Here is an 840-nt window from a genome sequence, read left to right as displayed (position 1 = left end):
ACTACCCCCACCCCAACACTCACCTTCCAGTTCATGTCTCTCGACCGGCTTCTCAATGTACTCATGGTCGATCCAGGTGAGTCCCATGTCCACCTGTTCGGCCAAGCGCTTCCACTGCTCCTGGTTCCTCGCGCAGCCGTCGTACAGAGGCTTCACCCACGGGAAAGACTCGGAGAGCGCCTGTAGTAGGAGAGAGAGAAAAGGGTGTTGATGGGAACGGTAGAGAATGGTGTTGGCGAAAAGAGTATGAAAGGTAAGAATGAGAAAGGGAAAAGGAAATAAAGTGTGGGTGAGAATGGTAGGGCAGGCGTGAATGAGAAGAGGAAAAACAGTGTGGAAGAGTATAATAAGCGTGAATGAGATATTAAAAAAGTGAATGAGAATGGTAGAAAAGGTGTGTATATGCGGTCTTTTTATTATGTATACACCTATAATTCATAATCCTATAATTATGTATACTCATGTTTATCAACTATAATGTATGTGTAAGCCTTGAAGCGTTTTATAATTATAATCATACTAGGAATCACAGTTCAATTCAGCGCTGATTTTATATACAAGAAATTACTATGTTTACACTTTTCATAATTCTGTAAACTACCAATGCTATTTTATTTCAGCTTTATAGTTAAACACATGATTATATTAAACAAATCTCATCAATTTTAATATTATTTTAATATCAATCTATATTCTCCAAGTCGGGTATACCTCCATATTTATTTTTTCCTCTTTATTGAGACTTTAATTATGATATAGTAAGACGAGAGTAGGTCATCAGTCACACAATGTAATATAGCACTGTACTGTAATCTGATATCCTTGAGTACAGTGTCTCGT

At 37.7% G+C, this 840-nt stretch overlaps 1 protein-coding gene across 1 annotated transcript in view; it reads right to left on the bottom strand.

Moving 5' to 3' along the window:
- LOC119588964 (cGMP-specific 3',5'-cyclic phosphodiesterase-like) overlaps positions 1–840 on the bottom strand; it is a 71,727-nt gene that overhangs the window by 4,582 nt on the left and 66,305 nt on the right. Inside the window, 1 exon segment of the mRNA XM_037937571.1 lies at positions 24–180. Coding sequence (XP_037793499.1) covers positions 24–180 — 157 coding nt within the window.

The sequence above is a fragment of the Penaeus monodon genome, chromosome 24 (assembly GCF_015228065.2).
Source record: "Penaeus monodon isolate SGIC_2016 chromosome 24, NSTDA_Pmon_1, whole genome shotgun sequence".
Lineage (NCBI taxonomy): Eukaryota > Metazoa > Arthropoda > Malacostraca > Decapoda > Penaeidae > Penaeus > Penaeus monodon.
Note: the sequence above shows the minus strand (reverse complement) of the source record. Positions and strands in the feature narration are given on the sequence as shown.